General features: G+C 44.0%; 1 protein-coding gene across 2 annotated transcripts in view; it reads left to right on the top strand.

Moving 5' to 3' along the window:
• Positions 1 to 16,376, top strand: part of Cyb5r4 (cytochrome b5 reductase 4) — a 63,795-nt gene extending 47,419 nt beyond the window's left edge. For both annotated transcript variants that reach the window (XM_075965059.1, XM_075965058.1), the window contains 6 exons: positions 1,153 to 1,293; positions 2,511 to 2,663; positions 4,342 to 4,492; positions 4,772 to 4,858; positions 9,858 to 10,022; positions 13,825 to 16,376. In XM_075965059.1, coding sequence (XP_075821174.1) covers positions 1,153 to 1,293; positions 2,511 to 2,663; positions 4,342 to 4,492; positions 4,772 to 4,858; positions 9,858 to 10,022; positions 13,825 to 13,879 — 752 coding nt within the window. In that variant the 3' untranslated portion in view covers positions 13,880 to 16,376. The remainder of the gene's footprint in view (positions 1 to 1,152; positions 1,294 to 2,510; positions 2,664 to 4,341; positions 4,493 to 4,771; positions 4,859 to 9,857; positions 10,023 to 13,824) is intronic.
• The last annotated feature ends 6,179 nt before the right edge of the window (positions 16,377 to 22,555 follow it).

Here is a 22,555-nt window from a genome sequence, read left to right as displayed (position 1 = left end):
AAAAAAAGAACTAGAAATATCAGTTGAATGCAGCAAATTCCTGTGTACAAGATGACCATAAAATATTCCTGTGTCAGTGATGTGACAGACTTTGGTGATTTTCCATGGACGGCCTCACCCTCTCTGAGGACTGAATGGGAGGTGAAAGGGAGGGAGAGGTAACTGGGATTAGTATGTAAAATAAAAGAAGATTGTTTAAAAAATAATAAAATGGTTTGTTCCTTTCTAGTTTATGAAAGTGTGTCTTCTGGATTTCAGGAATGTTTTTGCTTCGTTTTAGGAAGCGTGCTCCTGTACAGACAGGAACGAGAGACTCTGAGCACATGGGCTTTGTGATATTCCCTTCCTTGCCTTGCCATCATTTGATCATAATTATTAGTCTATTCACAAACATCTCCTGTCTATTCTTCATAAAATATAAAGAAAGTCATATAAGTACTCATGTCACATAAAATCTTTATTAAACAATATTGCTTTTCTCTAGCTGAAATGTCTTTCCAATTTTATTTTCAGATACATAAAAAATAATAAAGCCGAAAGAAACATTAACAAAAGGAACTCAAGGAATTAGACATCAAAATTCTAAATAATCCAATTTAAAAATGGGGTTCAGAACTAAACAGAGAATTCTCAACAAAAGAAACCCAAATGGCCGAAAGGCGCTTAAGGAAATAACATAGTTTTCTTTCATCAGAGTGTGGTGTTAGCCTGCTTGACAGTGATAGTACTGTTAAATTCCAAGTACTCAACTTTTAAAACCTTTTCATTGGGAAAGAAAAAAAAAACTTGAGAATGTAACCATGTTTATCAAATATTTTTATATGTACAATCAATATCATTATAAATATAAAGCCTAAAATACGGAGTTGCTTACAAAATATGTATAAGAAGAAATTGGGTTTTAATTTCTTGAGACATGTTTTTAATGTGCTGTTACAGGTATGAAGAGATAACACTCATTTTATTAGACTTGTTAATTCTCCATTTTTCAAATTATAGGTGTGTTCACATGTTTTACAAGATATCTTAGAATACAATAGGCTTGTAAAGTTACTGAGCTTTAGAGCTGTGTGCACGGTAATGAGACTGGAGTTCTGGAAGAGCCGAGTGGAGTGTGGGTTCCCCTAGTGACCTACTCCTGTTGCCTTCTAGGCTTGTCCTACAGAAGGTGCCAGCTGATTTCCAAGGAAGATGTTACTCATGATACAAGGCTTTTCTGTCTGATGCTGCCTCCAAGTACTCACCTTCAGGTGCCAGTTGGGCACCATGTTTACCTCAAGCTCAGTGTCACAGGTAAGGGGATTAGAGCCACGGTGGGGTGGAGTGGGGAACATGTTATTTTGTACAGTCGTCTAAGTTACTGGCCCTTTTGAACACCTGGCTTTAATGTCAGGAAGCCTCTGGGTCTGTGGCTGCAGGGGTGTGAGGACTGTGGCTTTGCTATTGATGACCTGGACAGGGAGAGAGCACACAGTGGTCCCCACAGGGAGTATCACTAGAAACAGACCTGTGTCCTTGGTATCTCCCAGGGGCTGTGCCACTCAGGAGATTTGAGTCTATAAAACTCAAAACAAGTGAATAATTGCACATAGTTTCCTTATGTATGCTACCAGTTCAAGGTGTTCAAAACTGTGTTCCTTGCTGTGTGGATTATTTTTCCCTTATTTCGTCCTAAATCTCTTCATTTACTTATTTCAGTTACTCCAGTTCTTACGGATAGCCAACATTTCTTGGCCTCTTGAAGCTGCAGGCTCCTTACTTCAGTCTGTGTTTGTCTTATAGACGCCTTGCTGGGACTTGGTGTAGGTGTTCTTCCGTGATGGTGCCATGAGGCTCTTCATCATCACTAGTGCCGAGCCGCCAGGAGCTGTTGTCTCCCTAGCATGGCTCTCAGCCAGTGAGCTTTTAGTTATAGGAAATAATGAGAACCACGGATGAAATTGTGCTCTTTCAAATGTTTCATGACTCTTTTCTTTAGCACTTGATCAAAGCATTTTGCTTTTACAAATAAAACTTTCCATGATCTAATTAGATTAGCATTCCTTTCATTCAGCTGCCAAAATAATAATTTTAGAACATTAAAACAATCCAAAATATATAAAATTAGAAGGGAAATGCCTCCTTTTCTTTAGTGCTCTCATTGTTGACCACTACCTGTTGCTAAGTGTGTGGTTTATATTGGAATTGGTCTGTCTTTATTATTACATCTCCATGGAAAACTTTGATGCCATTTTATTGTGGCCTGCTTCACAAGTTATATGTCTGTCTGGATTCATTATTATAGACCATACTTAGTTTTACAAAAATTTGACAAAAAGTCTGTATAATGGTTAAGCATTGGTTTGTTAAGATTATATCCTTGAATTGAAACATGGATGTGGAACATCTCATTAAAGGTGTATATACATTAGTTTTAAACATACACTGATAGCATCATAAAATTTTTATGTTTTATCTTCATTAAGAGATTTTTAAGTATTACACTTTTCTTTGTTGATTTTTTTTTCCAGGTGCAGAAATAGTAAAGCCATACACACCCGTGTCTGCCTCCTTACTCTCAGGCTTTAGAGAACCAGTTCCTCCCCCAAATAAATACATCTACTTTCTGATCAAAATCTATCCTGATGGACTCTTCACACCAGAGCTTGATCATCTTCAGATTGGTTAGTAATGTTGATTTGTAGCCTTGTTTGTACTGTAGATTGAATCAGTGAGTGGTCCTCTGTGATCTCCATGTGGGAGTGTGTTATGCACCTTAAACTCAGCGTGTCTTCTCTGTCTGGTACTCCATGTCCTCCATCTTTATCATTTGCAGCATTTCTGTTCATCTCTGCCCTGCTCTGGAGACTTGCTCATGTCATCTTTCCTCCCAAGCCTCCATCCTTTCCATTTTGTCCCCTAACTGATCTCTCACACAGCTCTAACTGGTGTCTTTCTCTTCGTGCATATCCCAGCAGCTTCTCCAGTTCCTCTGAGAATAGACTCACTTTTCTCTCTAGCAGGTCTTTTACCTGTACTGCTCAACTGTTCCCTGCAGGGCTTACAAGGGCTGCTAGGCTCTAGCTTTTGTGTTTGGTATCCTCATTCTTAGGTTCCTATAGGACCCTCATCTAGAATATCCATCAGCCCTTCCTTTGCAAAGACTCGACAGATGAGCACTTCCATTATGAAGCCCTCCTTCTCGGAATCACTTAAGAACAGTTGCTCATGCTCTGTTTTAAGAGGAGCACACCGATTGTTTGTAAGATTGACATTTACAGGTAGAAAGTGTCTTATTTCCAGGACCTAGCTTGACAGTTGGCTGTCAGGAAACAAACCTAGAAAGACTGGATAACAGATTATAATGTCTCTGAAGATGCAAAATCTTTCCTTCTTGTTTCTGACCCTTTCTCTGTGTTTTCTCATTTTTCCCTACCTCCTTTTGATTCATTTTGCCTTAATGGCAAAAATGTTCTTCCTCTTTCTCTGTCAGCTCACAGTGGGGCCACAGGGTGGACTGTCAGTGAAGTCTTTATGTTACTTCTGAAAGGCACTTTAGAATCCTGTAGTGTGATTGTTCCTTAGACTGTTAGTACTGTCTTGTGTAAAACTGAAGAAATTATAAGCACCCAAACATTTAAGATCTCCATGTGGGAGTGTGTTATGCACCTTAGTATATAGTATTTAAATAACTTCAAGATAAGGAACAGTTTTGGTTTTTTTATTTTTCATGTTATGTTGGAGATTTCTGAATGTACCCTGGTGGCGGTGTTCTTGTATGAGAGGTGTGGACAGTCCTGTCAGCAGACCCCCACAGAAACTAGGCAACTGCCCAAGAATAGTTGCTTTCTGATCTTGCTGTTTTCATAGGAATTAAGCTCATGATGGCTCTTCTCGTTTCAGCTGACAGATCTTTTTAAGTCTTACTGGAGAAGTCATGGCACTGCCAATGTCAGGCTCCGGAATACATTTGTTTCCCGTCTCGCCTGCCCAGCTGGGCCCTGTGGTTACTAACCAGTGTGTAAATAGCAAATATCTCTTCCCCTCCTACCTTATATTATTTACTCCTTAGTCTGATTACCGCCATCGAATCCCAACATATTTGGATATCTGATGATTGCCTCTGAAACTCCTCTCTGTGGAGATGATGTGGCCTTCACGGGTCAAATGTCCATCCTGTCACTATTTGGATATCTGATGATTGCCTCTGAAACTCCTCTCATTCTGTAGAGACTGATGTGGCCTTCACGGGTCAAATGTCCACCCTATCATTCATCAGTGCTCTGTCTCTCTTTCCCTTCCTGCTTTTTTGTATTGTTTTGTTTTGTTTTCTGATTTTATTTATTTCATTTGTTCGTTTAGGAGATTTTATTTCTGTAAGCAGTCCCGAGGGCAATTTTAAACTATCTAAACTCCAAGAAGTAGAAGATCTGTTTTTATTGGCAGCTGGAACAGGCTTCACACCGATGGTTAACGTGCTGAACTACGCTTTGACTTGCGTGTCCAGCCTCAGGTACGCTCCCTTCTCTCTGATTACTGTTACTCAGGAGGCTTTAGTGCAAGGCATTCATTGTCCGTGGTAGGTAGTTCGTCTGCTCTCAGAGCCCCACTGGCCATGTTACTCTGCTCCTCCTACTGACTGTATTGCTGGCTTCCTCTGTCTCATTTCATGTTTTTATAATTTGGGCTACCCTAAAAGCAGTCACCAAGTTCCTTCGGACATCTCCACTTGTGCATATTTTAAATCTAATAATGACTTACATTTAATGAGTTTTCCTTTTTTCCTTTTAAGGAAGGTGAAATTGATGTTCTTCAATAAAACAGAGGATGATATAATTTGGAGATGCGAACTAGAGAAATTGGCATTTAAAGATAAAAGGTACTGCACCTGTTAACTCAGATTTAAATTTTGCTGTGTCCTGGGACAGTTCAGTGTGCTGGAAGCTGGAGCAGAGCTGACTGTTGTGGAGTCCTGGGTCCTCTAGTGAGCCGTCTCTCTGCCTGGACATGGGGCCGTTGCTCACCATCTCAGCAGCAGTTTTCAGTTTTAGCTGACGGAGTTAGTGGGCATTAATAACCCCGTCACTGGTTTTCTTTTTATGCTGGTGTTATCAATAGAAAGCAGATCTTGTCAAGCCGAACTCAGGGAGAAAGAAAGGCATGGCAAGAGCTTGTGTCATTACAGAAAGAAGAAAAACTGCGAAGCAAGGTCAGCTGCAAGCAGTACAAATTCAAGAACATTGAGCTAGATAGGCCACCATACTTTCTGAGGCATTTATGCAATCATCTAGTCTCAGAATGCCAGGGATTTCTAAGTTGTAAGAATATCTGAGGTGATTACTTATGTTCATATAGTCTCATAAAAATCAAGTTACCAGTCCTTGAAAAGCCCGAACACCCTTAGGTGCCACCATCCCTAGGGCTGAGGATGCAGGTCTTTGGCTCTTTGTTGTGTTCTCTGCTACTTCCCATAATCCTCTGTCTCCTTTAGGGAGTGGCTCATAAGTTACGGCTGTGACTTGAACATGTTTAGCCTTGGAGCACTACTGTTCTTAACCTGGCTGAAGCCTCTACCTCGGCATGCTTACTCTGCGGAGGCAGCTGAGGATGAATTCAGGAAACACAGATCACCAAATTCCAAGCTTTCACACTGGGAAACATTGACTGGGAAGCTTGCAGACCAAACCCTAGTTCCCATATCCTCAGCTTTAAGCCTTACTGTTCCATGGGGAAGGAGAGATGGCTCAGTGAGAAAGAGCCCTTTGCTGTGGCAGAGGACTCTGATGGTGTCTCACAACCGTCCTTAACTCCAGTTCCAGGGGATCATGCCCTCTTCAATAGTCACACATCCAGGCAAAACACTCATTCATAGAAAACAAAAAAAATAAAGCTTAAGCCAGGAGGGTGGTGGCACACGCCTTTAATCCCAGCACTTGGGAGGCAGATGTTCGTGGATCTTTGAGTTCAAGACCAGCCTGACCCATAGAGTGATTTCCAGGACAGCTAGAGCCACACAGAGAAACCGTGTCTCAAAAAACAAACAGCAAACAAATCCCCAAAATGCATAAATGAATAATCTTTAAAAATTAATGTAAAATAAGCCTGATCACTTGAACTCTTCTTTAGGAATTGCTTAGCTTCACGGAGCTGTGCCTTTATCTTCAGCCTCAAACAGTGGTGCCTGTCCTGCTCGTCCTGCTACACAGCTGGGCTCTGGGGACCAGTGTTTAGGATGGGTTAGAGGCCCTCTGTCAAGGACAGAATGGCTTGCCTTACTAGAACCCCTGTTTTCTCAAGCATTTAAAAGATTTTAAATGGACATGGATAGGGTTTAAAATAAATGTTTCTAGTAAATTTTTTTTCTTTTTTCTTTTTTTTTTTTTTTTTTGGATTTTCGAGACAGGGTTTCTCCGTTGCTTTTTTGGTTCCTGTCCTGGAACTAGCTCTGTAGACCAGGCTGGCCTCGAACTCACAAGAGATCCACCTGCCTCTGCCTCCCGAGTGCTGGGATTAAAGGCATGCGCCACCACCACCTGGGTCTAGTAAATTTTTGACAGTAGTATTGTTAAGTTCCTTAAAGAGAAATTTTACAAACTTTAAGAGATTTATTTGAATGACTAGACATTATCCTTTAGTACTAAAGGCTGACGTGAAGGGACATGCACCTGTGCACATGAGGTGTCCTTGTTTTGGTCTTCATGACTGGGGTGTGGGTTGCTTAGGCTACAGTGTGGAGGACTGGTTTTTAGTCCTGCCTATAATTGTGCTCGGCAGCAGAGTGAGCCTCACCTAGTCTATCTGATTACAGTGTATTTCTGTCACGCTGAGCCCCCCCCCCCCCCATCAGTCATCCTCGGGGATGCTTCCATTTGGAGACAGGGTCGGGTGTTACTGTTTTTAAGATTTATTTATTTTTATTTTATGTGTATAGTGTTTTCTTGCATATATGTAACTATACTACATGCAGGACTAGTGCCCAAAGAGGCCAGACAAAGGCATTAGATTCCCTAGAATTGGATTACAGTGGTTGTGAACTGCCAAAGTATTCTTAACTGCTGAGCCATCTCTCTAGCTCTTAGAGACTTTTTTTTTTCTTTTCAATGGTCACAACTGGAGAAAGAGGGGCTACTGACATGTAGTTATTAAAGGCCAGGAACAGCTCAAAATGCCAGAAGTGTGGACCAGGAAAGCCCTGTATTATACCATGATTTTTAATAATAGCAGCATTGTGCTCTGTCATGTGAACATGCCCTAATTTTTTTAAGCAGCCTCTGCTGTTTGTCATGGTGAGAAGTTCTCCGTACTCCCCTGATTACTTAGGATGAAAGTACTGAAGAATCACGGGTGAAAGTGTCCTCAGGCCGGGAACCTCCTGATAGAATCCTCAGCACAGAGTGACCCAGCAGCATCTCTTGATGGCATTGGTGCCTTTAGTTTTCCACTGGAATCGAGCAGGAAATGCCTGGCAGCTCACAATGGGCAGGTTGCTTCTACGCCCGAGAGAAGAGCAGGCATCATTGAATTTCTGTGCTGTCTGCACATGGCCCCAGCCCACGCAGCCCAGTGATCCTGTTCTTGTGAGAGAGATGTGGGCTTGCTCCCACTCTGGGTGAAGCTCTCTTCTCATCCAGGACAGCAGCCCCTTACAGTGACCTTCCATGATCTGTGCTGCCTTCCTTTCATTGTGTTCATTGAGTACCAGACTGTAGGCAGGAACAGTCTGGGAGTAAGTACGGAAGGAGCTCATACCTCACCATGGTCCAAGTAGGTGCTTGTAGAGACGATGCCACTGGTTAGCCTTCTTTAAAAAGGATACTTTACTAGCTTACTAGTTTACTACTTTACTAAATTACTGGGTATCCATCTCAGATTAGAGCCTATTTACTCTCAATTTAGCAATTGTATTGTAGTGAAAAAATCATTGGAAATCCAGCCATCTTTGGCTTTTAATTCACTATGGCAAAAAGGTGTTTGGATAAAAGATAGTAACAGTGTTTTAGTGAAACAAGAGGCCAGTTCAGTTTCCCAAATCCAAATGGAACCAGAAGTCCTCCAGTTTTAGAACTTGAGAGTTTCCCAGTGTTTGCATAGACTTCACTGACTAGATGTCTAATCTGAAATCCTAGGTGCTCCAGAATCTGATAGAACATGATAGTGTCATGTTGGCACTCAGAATGTTTATGATGTTTGAACTTTTTGAATTGGGGTTTCAAGTGGGTGTGCTTACCGCTGTGTTTGGGGAGGGAGTTCTTCGTAATGTGGGTTAGAATTGCTATGTAGACTTATGTGGAAACCTTGATGCTAAGAACTGAAGCCTGATCTGAGCTGTGTGGAGATTGTGATTGATGGGGAAGTTTCCTCACCACGTTCAGTGAATGCCCTGGGAAGCCTTTGAGGCAGGGCCTGTGTGCAGGGCTAGGCTGCTTCCCTGGTCTCTGCCTGGTGCTCTTACTTGTCTGCTGTTGCTGTGCCTGGCCTGTCAGTTCTTGGGAGTCTAACCCAGCTGTGACAGCGGCATTAAGGCAGCACTGTCAGCCACAGTCTATTCTCACATTCGGTTTTTTGCTCCTCTCATCCAAAAAGCTTTTTTTCCCAGGGCTTAGGCTGATGCTTAGCGGTCCGTGAAGAAGCACAGTGAACTGGGTCTGTCGAGATGGCGGCACAGCAGGTGTGGCAGGACTCTGGTTTTCTAGCTTTTAGCTCCCTAAACTCTGAGCCCTCTCTAATTTCCACGTGTCTGATTTCATAATGTTTAAGTACTTCTATATTTTGGCCACTAGGGATACAGTAACTAAAGATGACATGATCCCTGCTTTCGTGGAGTTTCGGGTCTGAAGGCAAAGTAGACAGTGGAATAGCGGACAGTGGAATAGCGGACAGGGAAATAGTGGTGAAATGGCGGGCAGTGGAATAGCGGACAGAAGTTCCCTTGCGGGCTACATGCTTACCACCTGGAGTAATGGCTATGAAGGAAGGGCAGAGGCCACCGTTTCTGCAGTACGTAGAGTGAAAGAGCAGTGGGTATAGCACTTGCTGGTGGACATGAGCGTGAGCTAAGAGCAGAGTGGGGCTCTTAGGAGCATCACAGAAGGAAGACTGAGTGGCCAGTATCACGTTGTGAAGTCCAAATGGAGAGGCCGGAGCCAGGGCTGCTCATAGGGTGTATGCAGACTGTGGCAGGGGAGCCTCCCAAGAGGAATGCTGAGGTTCTGGCTCACACAACCGAGTGAATGACTACCCCTCACAGGGTTAGTGCTAGGCTCTGAGCAGCCAGACTACATCTGCCTGATGGAGATGGAACCACCAGGTCCAAGAAGTCAATAGGCTTTTTAATCCAATTGTCCAGAGCAATCATGGGCAGATTTGAGTGGGGATTAAAGTGACTGTTGGACAGATGATTACTAGCGGTGTGACAGACTCTAAGATCCCAGGGAAGTCTCTTGCTAGTAAGTTCAAGAAATGAAACAAAAACCAAAAGCAGATCATTACCCTTCTCCACAGCAAGGCTAATCCTTAGATTGCCCTCTCCACAGCAAGGCTAATCCTTAGATTGCCCTCTCCACAGCAAGGCTAATCCTTAGATTGCCCTCTCCACAGCAAGGCTAATCCTTAGATTGCCCTCTCCACAGCAAGGCTAATCCTTAGATTGCCCTCACCCATAGCAAGGCTAATCCTTAGATTGCCCTCACCCATAGCAAGGCTAATCCTTAGATTGCCCTCTCCACAACAAGGCCAATGCTTCACGAATCCGCATTCACATGCAGGTGTAGAGCCTATCCAGTCTCGCTACACTGCCCTTTGGGAAGGGACTTACTGAACTTTGACAATAGAGGTTTTAAATACAGACTTTGAAAACTCTTTTTTTTTGCTTGTTCTAGATTTGATACTGAATTTGTTCTCTCAGCGCCTTCTCCAGAATGGAATGGCAAACAGGGGCATGTGTCACCAGCTCTTCTCTCTGAATTTTTACAAAGAAGTTTAGAAAACTCCAGAGTCTTCCTTTGCATCTGTGGACCAACAGCATTTACAGATGAGGGGATAAGGTGAGCAGCAGTCGGGCACCAGGAGTCTGAAATGGAAGCCCACATAGAGAGCACTAGGGAAGCCTTGTGGTTCTTCCTGCCGTGCTGACATATACTGTAAAGTCTGTGGTAGCTATGAAAATAGTGGTTTTTCAGTCCACATACTAGGAGCGGATTGGGGCCTGGATTGTGCTTAGTGTCAGATACAGCTAGAAAAGTGATATTCAGCCAACAGTGTCCCCTGCCCACAGCTGTCAGTATGAACTAGAAAAGTGATACTTAGCCACAGTTAGTGTCCTCTGCCCACAGCTGTCAGTATGATCTGTCACGAGATCAGTGCCACAGTCTCATTCGGGACATTGGGCTCTATCTCCCCTTCTGCCCACTTTAATGTAAGTAATTATGAGTAAGCCATTTTCATTTCAGTGTGGCTCTGTCTTTATTCCCTGCAGCTGTCTAGAGTTGGTGAATAAAATACAGTGATCCCATCCAGGCAGCAAGGCCAAGTGAAGGTGCTAGATTGTACGGCATAAGTAAGCAAGACCCGTAGCTAGACGACACAATGAAAACCACCTTAGATGATCTAATTCTAAAATCACACTTGAAAATAGGTGGTTAGATGCCCCCAGTGCTGGATTTTTCTATTTTAATTTCTGACTCCTTAAATTTGTTTTGTATAAACATAAAATTTTCTAGATAGTCTGAGTCTTATTTTATTGTAAAATGTATTTATAAAATCTTCTGACTCCAAATTTTAGGAAGCATTTGCTTTTGTAGGACACAGGGCTCAGTGCTGCACCCTCGCTGCACTACAGTGCTGGCCCCGGTGTCTCCGAGCACTGTGTAAGCTGCAATGATACCATTAGGTGATGGACACTTCAGACTGACTGCAGAGGGAGCTGCACACCCATCCTTAGGTGATGGACACTTCAGACTGACTGCAGAGGGAGCTGCACACCCATACTGCACACCTCCACCCCTTGCCCACGATCGGCCTCTCAAGCTTGGGGCCAAGTCTTCTTCATTTTCATTCATTCCTTTCTGCACATCATAGCCACTCCTGTGCACACTGGAGCCGCTCGATGTGCGCATTACAGAGTAGGTTGTCGTGGCTGTGTGTTTCTAAATGCTATAAGGCAACTGTAATCTCTACAGCTCTTTTCTAAACTGCCTCAACACTAATCCTGCTATGCCGAACTGGTTTATGTAGGGGGCTCAGCAGGTCTCTTAACCATGCCCCATGGTGCCCTGAGATTACCTACCCTGAGCAAGCTACACAAGCTGCCTGTCAAGGTGACATGCCCCGATCAGCATTTGCATTTCATGACATCTCCTTTGTGACTTTCTGTTCAGACTCATTTCCCTGATTTCTTGTCCTTGCCATCTTAATGGATTGTGTCTGTCTTTCTTTTTGAGACCAGGTCTCAGCATGTAGCCCTGACTGACCTCAAACTCAGAACTATGCCTGGCTGTGCCTCTGCCTGTGCCTTCTGGGTGTGGGATTAAAGTGTGCACCTTCATGCTGAGCTAATGCGGCTTTCATATCAACAGTGGCAAGAGGCTCTTACTTTATCATGGTTTTGTTGTTCTGTAAACTAAATTTCCCTGCCATCCTTTCCTCGGGCCTCCAGAGTTAATCTCTTGTCTGCTACGTGCTGCACGAAAGTCATTCTCCGTCTCCTCCAGCTCCACTTCAAGCCGTGGACTAGAAATCCTCTAACATTGTGCTGGTACTGAACCTGTGATGACTGCACAGCTGCTGTCATCAGCCCCTGGGCAGCACAGCATAGCTACGCAGCGTTTGCATTTTTTTTATTTACTGTACTAATCTAGAGATAATTTAAAGTATCTTGGGATACATACAACACAAATACACTGCCATTTTATATGATGGTTGTAAGATCCTGCAGACTTTGGTGCTCATGGGCAGACCTAGAACCAGGCCCCTCAATACTAACTGGATGACTAGCTGTATCCCAAGCTTACCCCCTGCATCTCATTGCATCTCATGAGCACCTGGCAATTTGTATAATAAAGGGTTAGAAGCCCGCAGTTTAAAAAACAAAACACAAACAACGATGCTTTGATACACTCACTACCTTGCATTGAAGACATGGATAAGTAGATTCAACTTCAGAGGCTCACACTGTCCAGAGTGAGACAGATGTGGCTGAAATACAACTTGGAGTCAGGTGCTGTCACCTAGGGGTGTGTGTTTTGAGGAGACCAGAATCACGTGGTCATAAAGGACCTATATCACACATGGTGGCTAACAGCAGTCAGAGCTGGCATGGTGTACACGCCTGTAATCCCAGTGTTCTGGAGGCCAGGACAGACTGAGCTATTTAAGGAGACCCTATCTCAAAAGACAGACCAAAACAAAAAGAACATCCGCTTCTCATTGCCATTCACAGCACCTGAAAACACCTGCCGTCAGAAAGCAGAGAAAGCGTGTTAAAGGCATCGAAAGAGTAGACTGGTTACAGGGAAGCCCTTGCCTGGGGGTGACAGTATACAGTCTAGAAAGTAGAGTGGGCTCCCCGAGCGAACAGCTTGACCTCTGTGCCCTAACCCTGTGCCACATGGCCTTCCTGTGGGTATTCCTGCTCTGAACAGAAGTGCTGAATAAATAATGATTATTTTCGGCAGTATTTTAAGCAGCCACTTCTATGGTCTCAGTCTCTGTTTGTATGATTTCCCAAGCTGAAGGGTATTTCAGCAGTCTGTTTTCTGCTCCTCACTCTGAAAACTGGTGAGGAAAGGGAGGAAAGCAAAGCTTTATTCTGCCTTTTCTGTATGCACTGGGTTCCTTTATTCTGCCTTTTCTGTATGCACTGGGTTCCTTTATTCTGCCTTTTCTGTATGCACTGGGTTCCTTTATTCTGCCTTTTTCTCTGTGACAGTGTGTACGCATGCTGCTGGGCAGCCACATAGCCAGAGCAGGTTTTCTTCATAGAGTCCTTCAGGTGGTCAGTGAGGAAAGAATGGTGGAAATAGAATCTCACCAATCCGAGCAATTCCTAGGCGCCCAGGGGTTCTTAGCATCTAATAAGAGAGGTAGCCATGTGCTGTGTGCCTCTTAGAGGAACAACACTCTGAATGAGTAGCCGAAGAGAAGTAAACCTGTCTGTGAGGAAGTCCTAGACTCCATCCATTTGTCAGGTGTGAGGAATAAGAGGACCCAGGGCCGGGCTATTTAAGAGTGTCATGGGGTGCAGCAGAGTAGACTGGGGGGGGGGGGGGGTCCGCGGTGCTGAGGTAGGAGCAGAAGGGAAAGAAGGACCGTGGAGATCAGATGTATCCAAAGCCTTGTTCACCATTTACAATGAGCGAATTATAACTGGATCTTGACTCAAGTCACTGAAAATTTAAATGTGAAAATTTGAACACTCATTAACTACCTAGTGCTGTTTAGGAATTGTTAAGTTTCTGATGTGATCGTTGTGTTTTTAAGAAACAAAGACGACTTGAGAAGATGAGGAGGTATGTTAGCAAGCTTTGATCTCAGTGCTGTTAGGAATTGTTAAGTTTCTGATGTGATCATTGTATTTTATTTATTTATTTTTTTTTTTTTTTGGTTTTACAAGACAGGGTTTCTCTGTGGCTTTGGAGCCTGTCTTGGAACTAGCTCTTGTAGACCAGGCTGGTCTCGAACTCACAGAGATCCGCCTGCCTCTGCCTCCCGAGTGCTGTGGCTCACGCCTTTGATCATTGTATTTTTAAGAAACAAAGACGACTTGAGAAGATGAGGAGGTATGTTAGGAAGCTTTGATCTCATGCTTTCTTTGTAAGCACTTTTCCCAATACTCTTTCTGTTCCTCAGGTTGCTGCACGATCTTAACTTTTCCAATGATGAGATCCATGGATTCACAGCATAATAAAACGCTGCCATTGTCTTTTATTCAACTAGTTTATATTTGTGATCACCTAGGATTTTTTAAAAGAATTTTTGTATGTACGAAAGGTTAACCAGGCTTCCATTTCCGGAATGAAGTCGTGTGTCTTCAGTATAGGTAACTTGGTTTAATTTTGTACCATGACTTCCTTTACTACTGATGCCTGACCCGGAACGTCAATCATGGCAGCAGACGCATACAAACAAGAGCCTTTGTTATGAACTGCAAGTTTTCCTTACCACTGAAATTGTATCACTGTTCTGCAATAAACACTTGTATTTTATGACATGATAAAGTAAGTAATCATTTTGATCACTTTTTATGCTGCAAGATGTCTTCTGAGCAATATAGATTAAATTTTACACTGTACTGTTTACTCAGGAATTGATGGTGTATGTCACTATTATTCTTAAAACATGTAATGCTGTAACTATTGGTGATCTAGTTCTGTGGGTGTCCATGGCATTGGTACAGAGTAGAATAAAATTATACTCCCATACTTTTATTCTCTGTGTTAGACATATGACTGAAATGGAGTGGCTGTCTTAAAGGGAATTTTATTTACTTACTTGTTTATTTTTTCAGAGTCTCACTTAGTAGCTTCGACTGGGCTAAAATTTGCTATGTAGCCCAGCATGGACTGAAACTTGCAGTGATTTTTTTGCTTCCGCCTCCTGGTGCTGGGATTACAGGTGTGTGCTCCCATGCCCAAGTTTAAAGGAGATTTTAAAGACACCAGTAGAGTTCAATATCCAAGCCCCAGATGGTAGAAGAAAACTAACTCCTGCAAGATATTCTCCACGTTCTCTGAGTGGCAGTGCACGCCTGCAAGATATTCTCCACGTTCTCGGAGTGGCAGTGCACCCCTGCCCGTGCACACACAAATCTAAATAAATATAATTTTTAAAAATGTTTTAAGATACCAATAAAAAATATTGGAAGTGCTTCCTTCACACTTGTAGCCTGGGACTAGGTGTATAAAGAGCTTGCCAGAACCCTAGCAACTGTTTCTAAGCCCAGACCAAAGGTGTCGGCAAAGGTTGGAGAGTGGCATCCAGCCCACGGCCTGGGACAGTCGTTCATCCTTCTGCAGCCATCCACACCGGCCGGGAAGAGGAGGGACATTCTGTCCTCGGAGGTCCTCTCCAGGCTGGCTGCTTCTCCAGCAACTGGCAGATGAGCAGGGAGCCCTGTTGACTCTGGTATGGGCAGTCTTCAAATCCTTCCAAGCCTGGAACCAAGCAGAGGATGAAGAGCTTTCCAGAAGGACGCGTTGGATGCATAAATGGCTGCTGCTCTCCTAATCCACACAGCAGCAGTATTTATACAGACAGAGCTGGGAGGAGTCCCTGGTTTTCCATGAATGGTTTTGTAAGTCGATACCATCTCTGAATGAGTGCCCAGCTCATTAGCACTTCCCGAAGGACCACCAGCACGCTGCATGTGTAATCTCTGCTGGCAAATGGCTGCTTGAACACCCATTCCTATCCCTGTGTCTTCCTCTTCCCTCTTCTGAGGCTGGAGTCCAGCAGCTCAACTGCAACCGTGCTGCTCACAGGGACTTCAGATCCTTGTTACCCCTCATCTCTTTCCCCTGGAGGGAGGTGTGTGCCATCTTCTTTTTTTTCTTTCAGTAATTCGTTGGTATTTTGTCAATTAACTTTCTTTCATGAGTGCCTCGATGTTCCATCTCTTCTAATCGTCTTTGTCCTCCACTCCTGTTCCAGTTCCCCTCTGCTGGATCTCTTCTTTGTTCCTCTTTTTTTGTGCTTTAGAGCAAAAGAAAAGCCAGAAGCCCTGCAGATAATTTCTGCTCACATATTGGTTTGCACATTAGTTTAAAAAAAAATTGTGGTTTTTGCCCATTTGTTGAGTGGATAATTTATTTTTCAGGTGCTTTTTATTTAAAAAAAAAAATTCTTTGTCTGTTCTAGATGTTAATCCCCTGTCAGTGAAGTAGCTGGCAGAAATGTTTTTCTCCCATTTTGTAGGATGCCTGACTGTCACCACTGATGGTTTTGGTTGCTGTGCAGAATCTTTTCATTCCATTTGGCAACTCTTGCTATCATTTTCTGAACTATTGGAGTCCTATTCAGGAAGCCCTTGCCTGTACTGTCAGTGTTTTCAGTGTTAAATTAAAGCCTTTGGTTTATTTAGAATTGATTTTGTGTGTTTTTCTACAGCAGCTGTCTACTTTCCCCAGAATCGCTGTCTTTTTCTTGGGTGTGTTTCTGGTGTCTCTGTTGTAAATCAGATGTGTGTAGCTGCATGGGTTTATTTCTGGGACTTGGTGGGTAGGAAGTTTAAAGCCTACCAGGCAGAGTGAGCCAACCTGGAGTCTGCCTGGTACTGTCAGAGGTCCTCATGCCTTGCCAGTGAGGGGCAACCATGTGACATCAATGGATCAGAATGCCGGGGCGCTGGGAGGGTATATAAGGTTTTCCCTGTTGCTAAATAAATGAGTCTGCTGTATTCCTTTCACCAGACTCTTGTCATCTGTGTCGCTCATGCTGTGCCTTCTCACCCCCCCCCCCAGGAAGACGTTAGGACCCAGCTACATACGTGTCTTTTTTTGTGCTAGTAACATGCTGGGTGTGTTACTCTAGTGCTGCAGTGTAGTGTTGAGTCAGGTATTGAGGTCCTCTTGGCTATTTGGGTGTGATGGTTTGGATGAGAAATGTCTCCTAGAACCTCTGGTATTTGAACACTTGGTTCCCAGTTGGTGGCACTATTTGGGGAGGATTGGGGGTGTGGCCTTGATGGAGGAAGTATGTCACTGGTGGTGGTGACTTTGAGAGTATATAGCCTCACTCCATTTCCAGCTCATTCTCTATTTTGTGCTTGTGGTTGAGGCTGAACTCCCAGCTTCCTACTGCAGCCGTCATGCCTCCCGCCATGATGAACTCCAGCCCTCTGCAACCATAAGCCAAAGTAAACCTTCCCTCCATCAACTGCTTCTGGGCATGGTGTTATCACAGCAATAGAAAAGTAACCAGTGCTTTGGGTACCTTATGGAGTTAGGATTGTGTTGTCTATTTCTATGAAGAATGTCGTTTTTTTTTTTAAAAAAAAAAAACAAACACATTTTTGTTTTAATTTACTGCTGCTACCAGAAAAGATCACCACAAGCTTAATGGCTTTAAACTGCATGCTTGTGTCATTTCCTGATTCAGGGTGACTCACCTGGGTCCTCTGCAGAAGCCCAGAAAGGATGTGAGCCAGGGTGGGCTCTTCCCCAGAGGCTCCAAGGACATTTGTTCTCCCAAACTCCTCCAAGTACTAACACGTGACCAGAGCATCTGTCCCCCTGTCTGCAGGGCTCCTTGCAGCAGCAGTAGGACCGCCCTCATTTCCTTCACGGCCAGTTTGCTTCTAGAAGCTGCATATATTCCTGCTGCTTTCCACACGGCCTGCTTCCAGCACTGCCTAGTGTCCTGCTCAGACACTGAAACTCTAAGTTCTTCCTGCCATAGCTTTCTTTCCCCAGCCAGAGAAGACCCGTGGCTTTGAAAGAGCTCTTGTATTTAGGACAGACCTACCCAGATGCACAAGGTGGCCTCTCTACTTTGAAGGTCTGTAATCTGTTTCCCCACGTAACAGAGCATAACCACAGGTTGCATGCCTTAAGGTATTGGAGTCTTTTGGATCTGAACTGTCCATTGGTTTATAAAGAAGCATGTTTGTCTCTGATAAGTTGCTTAGGCTTTGTGTAGCTATCACTACAGGCTCTTGCATGCATACTCAAGTTCCTTATACAGGCCAACTGCTGTCTTCTCTGTGGTCTGCCCTCTCAAGCCTGGGAAAACTTGTCCCAAACCAACTTGGTGCCAAAACTGTTAATATCGCAGATCTCTTTGGCAAATGAACCAGATTGTGTGGTTCACACTGTTTAGAATCATTGCTGGTGGTTTATAAAAGAATGTGAACTCTCAACCCATCCAGTCTCCTCGTCTTTTAGCTTCAGTATAAGGTCAAGTCATTTTCTCTCGGGGCAGACCTCTAACCAGAATGCAAGAGTGATTATCTAAAATGCAAAAATATCTTTGTTTCTTGGTTAGAATTCCTTTACATTTTCAATTGGGGTGGAGTCACGTGTTGTATATATGAGGGTTGGCATGTCTGACAGAAGCGTATCTAGTGACCAGAGCGTCTTTGGGTGTCTTCCTGCATCACTCACCACCGTAGTTTCGCTTTTGTTGAGCCCAAGTCTGTGTGTGACCCTGGGAGCCTTTGGTTTCACTGAGCGGACAGCAAGGCCGCAGGCACACCTGCCTTGCTTTCCCAACACGGAGGTGCGGACATGCCACAAGCCCAGATTTCACATGAGTGCTGGCCATCTGAACGCAGACCCTCATGCTTGCACTACAAGCACCTTATTGGTTGAAGCAGCTCCCCAAGCCCTTGAAAATCCCTTTTTCATTTCCATCCCCATCATGGAACGGAGACTCTAACTCGAGTCCAGCATTGCTCACAAAGCCAAATATCCATCTGTGAATGGACTGATAAAGAAAATGATAATATACAGACAGTGAAACATATGACCATAGGGAGAGATGGCATATTAGATGAGCATTAAAACACGCTGAATGCAGGAAAAATCCAGCTTTTAAAGGTTGCCATATTTATGCTTCTTTTATATGAAATATCTAGGAAGGGATATTTATAGAGATGGAAAGGGACTATGATCACTGGAAAATGGAAGGTTTTTTTAAAGTTGACATTTGTGATTATGTACTCATTGTATGGTATGAGAAGTATATCTCAAACAGGATGGTTTAGATAATTTAAACTTGAAAGAAAATGAGAATGAGCAAACCTCAAACTTCATTAAGTGAAAAGGACACATTTCGAAGGTCAAAGAAGGAACAGTAAACACTGAAGACAATGAGGAGTGTCTACCAGGGCATGACAGTCATCACTGAAAGGAAAGAATATGTACTAAAAACTATATACTGCAAGAAAAAAATACCTCAACGGCAGAAACGCTGAAGTGAATGTTCCAAGACCAACACCCAGGTGATTTCAGTAGAATGATTGAAACTCGAAAAGTTTTAATCATCTAGAGAAATAAAAATGAACCTTCAATCGTTGTCTGGCTCTTCAATAGCCTTTTGTTTTGCAAAGTGCTTGCAGGGCTGGCGCTCCAAGGAAGAGCTTCACCTAGCATGGAGAAGGTCTTGCTTGGGTTTGATTCCCCAACGCCACACACACAGGAAAACAGCAGCAGCAAACAACTTTTGAAAAAAGGAAATATACCCTCAAGAGCCACAGGAGAATGCTTGCTTTTTAGTGGAAAAGCTTAAGTGGGTGGAACATGAAGAAACCCTGTTCCAGAAGCCTCCCTTAAGGTGTCTACAAATGGACAGGGTTGGACAAAGACGAAGGCATTTCTATACAGGCCATGGAGTGTAGTAAGAGCTGCGGGTTGCATTCCTGCCGCCCCAGCTCCTGGTCACCTGGCTAGCTTATGCCCCGAAATAACAACACACAAATTGTATTCATTTAAACACTGTTTGGCCCATTAGCTCTAGCCCTTACTGGCTAATTCTGATATCCCGATCAACCCATCTCTAATAAACTGTGTAGCACCGGTCTTACCGGGAAAGATTCAGCATGTCTAACCTGGCGGCTTGCTTCATCACATACGTCTGCCTGGGAGAGGGGAGCATGGCCTCTGCTCCAGGGAGCAGAGCTGTCAAGTCTGAGCTCACTTCCTCTTCCTCCCAGCATTCTGTTCTGTTTACTCCACCCACCTATGTTCTAACCAATAAAATGGGCCAAGGCAGTTTCTTTATTTTTTAACCAATGACCTTCCTCCATCAGTGGAGTACTTAACCCTGCAGGACTGAGGCTAGATGAAGGTTAAAGAAGAAAGACTCCAAACATGAGCTCTGACACGGGAGGGTAATCCAAAGATGAGCTTGGGGCCAGGGGCCATAGTTCATTTGACTGGCGCCTGCCTAGCAGATATAAACCACTGGGTTTCTTCCCCTGCAGCAGTGAAGTGGAGTGCATGGTGGCACTCTCCTGTCATCTCAGGACACCGGAGCTGGATGTAGGAACAAGGTCATCCACGTAGGTCAAGACATCTCATTCAGTCAGAGAGGGTCATCCACGTAGGTCAAGACATCTCATTCAGTCAGAAAAACAAAGGAATGATGTCTTTAAAAAGAAACCACCATCCCCATAGTAAGTGTTTGGATATTGTGATTTTGAGATATTAAATAAAGCAAATTGGGTTTTTTGTTGTGTTTTTAGTGTCTTTTAGTCCTCAGCCTCTATTTCCCACTTAATACCTTTGTAGTGAAGTAGATTAAAACTAGTTCTGCCCATCAAATCATTATTCGACTTTGAGAGTTTTTATTAAAAGTCTAAGAAGACAGTAGGCAAGGGTCCACTGTACTGCTTCCTTCAAGGTGTGTGTGTGTGTGTGTGTGTGTGCGCGCGCACCCTCACAAGCATGCAGGTGTATACATGGAGCTCAGAGAACAGCTTGCAGGACTCTGTTCTCCACTTCCGGCATATGGGTTATGAACTCAGGTTTGGTGACAAGTGCCATTACCCACTGAGCTATCTCCGTAGCCTGACACTGGCTCTTGGGGGCAACCACTTCCTCACCTAAGGATTGTTAACTCCCAAAACAAGTGTCTCCAAACCAAGGGGAGAAAATCAGGGCAAAGGACATCTGTAGTACAGTGCTCCCCAAGGGAGGCTCTGTAGGGCAGAAGCAGAGTGTCCTGGCTTCCAGGGCTCATTCCTTCAGCTTTTCCACAGTGAGAGGCCTGAAAGAAAACATTCAAAACCAATCTGTGCTAAGTGGAGCATGCTGGTACACAGCTGTAATTCTAGCTCTGGGAGGCCCATGAGTGCAAAGCCATCTTGGACTACATAGTGAGTTTCGGGCCAGCCTGGGCTACACAGACTTTACCTGAGGTAATGATGCTGACGATCTGTGCTAATAAAACTAAATAAAACCAAAGCATTACAGTTGGTTTCAGTGGCAGCTCAATGCAAATTAGGATCACCTGAGTTGGCCCCGCTCCAGAACTGATTGATGCCCAACATCCACCCAAGTATGGGCTGTACCTTTTGGCAGTCCAGCTTGGCCCTCCTCTTCATTCTGAGTTGATTTGGCCTGTTGCTGCAGTGAGCCCTTCACTGATGTCAGAGCCTGCGTGTCCAGACTCAGGATCAGTGACTCTCCAGGGACCCCCCAGGTTTTTGGTGCCTGATGGAGACTGCAGATGCACCCAGTCTTGTGGACTGAGAAACTGCCAGGCTGTCCTTCTGCTGCTGTGGGACAACTCCAACTTCAAGGAACAAGCCGCTACAGGGTTATTGTCCTCTCAGGTATAACTCAGCTGTTACTTTAATGTAGACTGACTTAGTAAGTTGTTTCTCGTGTGTGTGTGTGTGTGTGTGTGATTAGTTCTGTTTCTCTAAAGAACCTCTAATATACCAAGTAAATTCAGGAAACGGAGTTTTCAACAAAGAGCAGAGGCGACAGCGGTTCATGTACTGCGTCTGTTTCTAAGTGCCAGTCTGGACCAGTTGTTCCTTTTCCAAGAATAAGCAAACTTAAAATACTATGTAGGATTTATCCAAAAGCAGTGTGAAGAAAGACTTCTCCCTGGTTATTGAGGCCAGCTCTGCTAAATTACTTAGGTGATGTAGCTTGTACATCAGCTGTGTAACGAACGGCCCATTGGCTCTGTAAGGCATTATTGTCTTGACTACATGTCTTCTGGTCTCTAAGCACTGCTCCTGGCCCTCCTCAAAGTCACTAGGATGGGTCAGTACTGGGCACCTGCCAAGGTGAGTCACACACCCTCACCCCTGTTTCCTGATCAGATTATTGATTTCTCCCATGTGCACTCTGTCTCCATGAGACTCGGCCCTAACCAGTGCCCACACAATTGAAATAGGCACAGCAGAGGACTGGATTTGTTTCATACTCCACTGTTGCAACTCTGACTTGGTCACCAGTAGAAATAAAGTGTTCTCATGTGGGATTCCCCTCTGTGTCTGTGATTACCATTAATGACTAAAGAAACTGGTTTGGACCTATAGCAGGGCGGAACTTGGCTAGGTGGGGGAAAGTAGACTGGGAGAAAGGAGTCAGAGTCAAGGAGAAGCCATGGGGCCACTGCTGGAAACAGACATGTTGGAACCTTGCCGGTAGGCCACAAACCTCTTGGTAAAATATAAAATACTGGAAATGGGTTAATTCTAGATGTAAAAGCTAGCTAGCGATATGCTTAATTGGCCAAGCAGTGATTTAATTAATACAGTTTCTGTGTGATTATTTCAGGACTCTGGGCAGCCAGGAAAACAAACAAGCAGCTTCCTACTACAATGTTCCTTTTCCCTGTTAGTTTAACCATACAAAAGAGAAGCCATCTGGGGAGTGTGGCAGGGACGAGAGCGACAGGTTAGCAGAGAGGTGCGCTTTAAACAGCTACACTTAGAGGAGGCAGCACCAAAAGCCAGTCCTCTCTTCGATGGCAGATGGCATGTTCTGTCATTTTAATCACAACCTGCTTTGGAAAACTGCACTTACTCATCTTTCCGTGTTTAGCTCCCAAAGATGGCGTTATGAGCCCATACTCGAAATTCCCAGCTGAATACGTGAGAACCTTTGCAAAAATGGTTGTTCAG

The sequence above is a fragment of the Microtus pennsylvanicus genome, chromosome 3 (assembly GCF_037038515.1).
Source record: "Microtus pennsylvanicus isolate mMicPen1 chromosome 3, mMicPen1.hap1, whole genome shotgun sequence".
NCBI classification, from domain to species: Eukaryota; Metazoa; Chordata; class Mammalia; order Rodentia; family Cricetidae; genus Microtus; species Microtus pennsylvanicus.
The sequence above is the reverse complement of the archived record's forward strand: the minus strand, read 5'-3'. Positions and strand labels throughout refer to the sequence as shown.